Source organism: Acanthisitta chloris, unplaced genomic scaffold (assembly GCF_000695815.1).
Source record: "Acanthisitta chloris isolate BGI_N310 unplaced genomic scaffold, ASM69581v1 scaffold3985, whole genome shotgun sequence".
Lineage (NCBI taxonomy): Eukaryota > Metazoa > Chordata > Aves > Passeriformes > Acanthisittidae > Acanthisitta > Acanthisitta chloris.
In genome coordinates, this window is record NW_008671935.1 from 22,302 (window position 1) to 27,228 (window position 4,927).

The 4,927-nt window shown below is 38.6% G+C and overlaps 2 protein-coding genes across 2 annotated transcripts; both read left to right on the top strand.

Moving 5' to 3' along the window:
* Positions 1-1,151: 1,151 nt before the first annotated feature.
* Positions 1,152-2,270, top strand: LOC103801860 (toll-like receptor 5; the record flags this gene model as incomplete). The annotated part of the gene is given in 3 exon segments (XM_009074297.1): positions 1,152-1,715; positions 1,947-2,176; positions 2,179-2,270. Coding segments are annotated over 3 exon segments (886 nt in total), but the record flags the coding sequence as incomplete, so codon positions are not given.
* A 12-nt stretch (positions 2,271-2,282) lies between these two features.
* On the top strand, positions 2,283-3,739 carry LOC103801861 (toll-like receptor 5). Its single transcript, XM_009074298.1, is given in 4 exon segments — positions 2,283-2,312; positions 2,516-3,334; positions 3,336-3,681; positions 3,684-3,739. Coding segments are annotated over 4 exon segments (1,251 nt in total).
* The last annotated feature ends 1,188 nt before the right edge of the window (positions 3,740-4,927 follow it).

The following is a 4,927-nucleotide window of genomic DNA, read 5'->3' on the forward strand; positions in this document are numbered from 1 at the left end:
ATTTACTTTGCAGGTGTTAGATGGCCACTGGGGGTTTGGTTCCACAAGGGTTTATACTTCCTAATATTTAAGCATCCTTTGCTGGAGGACAAAAAATCTCCCATTGGGTTTTAATTTCATTTCAATAAATGCATGTCTAAAAGCAGAAGCAGATGGTTGCAATCTGAGTTAGAAGATTGGGAGGGGTTAATCTACAGTACACAAACAAGTACTTTAGGGCTAATAATTTGCTCTGTTCTTTACCACACTCAATATAAAATATCTTCCTTGCTTTGAAGAAAATTTTGTCTCAAGAAAAAAAAGGGAGACGGGCAGACAGATGGCATAATGCAAGGAAAATACAGAATGGGAATAAACTAATAAATAGATTTATCAGCAAGCTGCATAAATTATGTTATGCACCCTTTTGTATAATTTAGGAGTTTACAGTTCAAGAAATAGAGTTTTTAATGAAATCTTGCATCACTAAAAGGCTACTGTGTTCTGTTCCTTCTCCGTTAGCCTTGTTCCTACCTGTGTTTTCAAAACTACTTCACAACCCCTTCAAGAATAATTTTGCATTGTCGGGTCAATCTGAAGTTCAAGGAGCCCCAAAAGAGGTCTCCCTTTTAAACATTCATGGCTGCTGGACACTTCTGTGTGACAGCAGTCTGAATTCCAAATAGGTGATTGCCCTTACAAAGAGAGCACTCAGGGAAATAGCAGCATTGGCCTGCTCTATTGAGATGACCGGATGACTGCACTTTACTTGGGTATTCCAAACTGTTTAAACCTGTTTGGATAAATAATTAAGGATTTAAGCTAATACACCAGCACTACCAGGTCACTGGCACAAATTAAATAGCTAGGGCAAGATTTTGACACTTACCTAGTGGGGTTTTGGTTCTGCCCTTAAGGTACATAAAAGAGTTACCTTTTAGGTCATAGGAGGTGCTCACATCTCTTTGGGACCCATGTTCTGACGAGACAGCCTAGCAGATGATGCCTCTTAGGCATCAGAGAAAGGATAAATTCCAAATCACGAGTCATTTTTACTGTGATATTAGTCCTGTATTTTACAACTGCTAAAAATATGCTCTACAACTCACTGCATAGATAGCCAACTGCAGAATTAATGCTTGCTATTTTCACTTTTCTTTTTTTTCACATAGGTTCATGATGTTATGTCACCAGCTAGTACTTGGCTTTAGACTATCACTAGCTAGTGGGGTGTCTGCATTCAGAATATGCTACTCAAAAGCTCAAGTTTCTCTATATTATGACTGCAAACTCACAGATATTCCACTTGTGCTGAAGGCTACTGTGAAGCTTTTGCTAACTTTCAGCTGCATCAGACAAGTGACTGCAACTTCATTTCCACTGCTGAAGCACTTGTTGCTGTTGGAAATTGGAACTCAGTATGTCTATCCTGTTACCATAGGAAAAGGAGCTTCCAGGAACCTGCCAAACCTTCGTGTCTTAGGCTTGGGATACAATAAGATTCTTCATCTGGATTTTGATGCTTTTGTGGGCTTGCCAAGACTGACTGTACTCTGTCTGTTTAATAACTACCTTGGAGATTCCATCCTGGAGGATCGTTACTTTCAAGATTTGAGATCATTAGAAGAATTGGAACTTTCAGGGAATGAAGCCACAAAATTTCAGCCTCATCCCTTGTTTTATAATCTAACAGCCTTGAAAACTGTGAACCTGAAATTCAACAAGATATCCAACCTGTGTGAAAGCAATATTACCAGCTTCCAAGGAAAACATTTTTTTTTATTTTTTAGCCTCAGTCCTAATAATTTGTACTAGACAGAAAAAATGTACTGGGCCAAATGCCCAAATCCTTTCAAAAATATTACATTTAACTCCCTACACCTCAGCAGCAATGGCTGGGGCACAGAGACAGACCAATATTTCTGTACAGCCATTAAAGGGACTAAAATCCGTTCTTTAATATTTAGCTTTCTTGCAGTGGGTTCAGGATTTGACTTGTGTAACTTAAAAAATCCAGGTAATAACACTTTTGCAGGACTAGCAAGAAGTGATCTTAGTTTCTTAGGTATTTCAAATGGTTGCATTTTCTCTCTCAATAATTTAATCTTTCAAAGCCTTGGTAATCTGGAATTGCTGAACCTTTTCAGAAACAAGATAAATCAAACCCGAAGGCAAGCATTTTTTGGCTTGGGCAACCTAAAATCCTCAATCTCTCAAGCAATCTTTTAGGTGAGTTGTATGATTATACTTTTGAAGGTCTACCTAGTGTAACCTTTATTGATTTGCAGTAAAATCATACTGGGATGATTGGTGAAAAATCATTCAGAAACTTAGTAAGTCTGAAAACAACTGATCTCCAAGACAATGCCATTAAAAGACTTCATTCCTTTCCACATCTGACCTCTGCCTTTTTAGGTGACAATAAGCTAATCACTGAACTGATAGAGCAATAGCCACAACACACCTTGAATTAGAAAGAAATTGGTTGGCAAACTTGGGTGGCCTGTGCATTCTTTTCCAAGTTTAAGATGTGCAGTATATCTTCTTAAAACAGAATTGCTTCTCTTACTGTGTGAAAAGTGATAATAGTGTTATAGAAAACAATCAGTTAATCTATATGGATCTAGGTCAAAATATGTTACCGCTTGTGTGGGAGAGAGATTTATGTTTGGATGTGTTTGGGGCACTCTCCAAACTTCAGGTTCTACAGCTGAATAACACCTACCTTAGTGCTCTTCCATAGGAGATTTTTAGAGGTCTAACATCTCAAAAAATACTTATTCTAGCTTCCAACCTGTTGTCTCATCTTTCTCCTAGGCTTTTTCCACAAAGCCTAACAAACCTAAACTTATCTGGAAACCAGCTGTTTTCCCCTGAGCCTGAAGTCTTTATGACTTTGAGTATTCTGGATATAACACATAATAACTATGTCTGTAGTTGTACTTTAAAGAGCCTACTAGTGTGGCTAAATGAAACCAATGTAACCCTAACTGGCTCACAATCTGACAGGTACTGCGTATACCCACCTTCATTTGAAGGAGTGTCACTGTCATCTCAGACATATGATGGTTGTGGTGAAGACAAACTCCAGCAGACACTCGGGTTCTCATTATTCATCATCTGCTCAGTCACTCTTCTCATGTTTCTTGTGGCAGTCATCATTTTTGCTCACTGTCAGGGGATTTGTTTTATCTGGTATAAAACTACCACAAGAAGAATGATAGACAGCCATCCACAGGTAGCAGATAAAAGTGAATACAGATATCATGTGTATTTGTGCTACAGCAAAAATGATTTTGAGTGGGTCCAGAATTGCTTGCTAAAGCACCTGTATTCACAGTATTTTGATAAAAACCAGATTTACCTTGTGCTTTGAGGAAAGAGATTTTTTGCCTGGGGAAGAACATTTCAACAATATTAGTGATGCCATTTCTGACAGAAGGAAAACAATTTGCATTATGAGCAGGCAGTTTCTCAAAGATGGGTGGTATCTTGAAGCCTTTAATTTTTCCCAGAGCCCATGTGATATGAAAGAAGTCCTCATTATGATAGTGGTTGGGTCACTTTCTCAATATCAACTGATGAAACACAAACCAATTCGAAACTTCTTGCAAAGGAGTCAGTATTTGTGGTGGCCTGAAGATTATCAAGATATAGACTGGTTTTTAAATAACCTTTCTTACCAAATTCTGAAGGAAAAAATGTGCAAAGGAAAACCAGTGGTATAGAGCTGCCGACCATAGCAACAGTCTCACATTGACAGTGTGTGAGCTCCTGGCAAATATCCCATTTCCAGCTCTGCCATGGCAGGAATAAACATAAGTTTGCTTCATCTTTCCTTGAAAAGATGAATAGAAAATACCTGTTCCAGTATAAATCCTACAAGACATAGAGACAGCTTGGAAGCAGCAAGCAGTTTTATAGAAGTGCAATTATTTCATGGGCGACAGCACACATTTTCAGAAGAATTACATGAGTCACAGATACTTCACATTTTGGATGCTCATCTTCAACACTTTAGTCCTGATTTTTGGACTACTACTTACTTACATGTCTGGTTCAGTTTAAGAAGGATGCTTATGGTTGTTTTTTTCAAAAGAAGTCCATGGCACCATACAGGAGTGACCAAATGTGCTGTCAGGCATGGCCAAGCCTGACCATTGGTTCATGGACTGCATATTCCTGTGCTTTCTGAACTTGAAACTTTTCATACCCTGTCTCAAAGTAGAATCAGGGTTTTGCACCTTTATGCTTTAAATTGGTGTAACGCAGATTTCATTTGTTCATTTTCTACTGAATTAGCCTCAGCTTCTCAACTGGAACATAGAAACTCTGAGGTTCATACATGCTCTTCTCCTCCGTACCTTCTCTGCTTGGTGGTAAAACTACGTTCACTGGTCTCATTTACTGCTGTTACAGCCTGGTGCTTTTTCAGCTGAGCTTCCTCCTGCCCTGGAGAGAGGAACAGGTATTCCCTTTGGATTTAAAGTAAGCCTGGTCTTGAAAAGCAAACAAGAAACTACCTCAGCATCTGTGCAGGCTGTACACCAGTGACAGGGCCAATAACCCAGTGACAGTCAGACAGCTTGCATAATACAGGAGTGGGAAGTACACTTGTACTTTATAATTGTATTGTGTGATTTGAGTTGTTCTCAGCACATTTGGTGTCCTGATCAATACTAAGGTGCTTTTCTGCTTCTATTGAAATATTTTTCTAAAGTCACTATTACCTCTGTAATCATTTTACCATTGTTTGCTCAGGCATATGTCTTCGAGGTGCTGTTCAGGGTCATTTTTATAAAAGTCTGACTCAATGTTCACTGTTACAGAACCTCCATCTGTTATTTTGATTGTGACATCCTCCTTAAGTGTACTGTTCTTCTCAATTTGTGCATTTATTCAATAAAAGCTTACCAAAATAATTTCATTGTGGCCTCAGTGAGTTTTT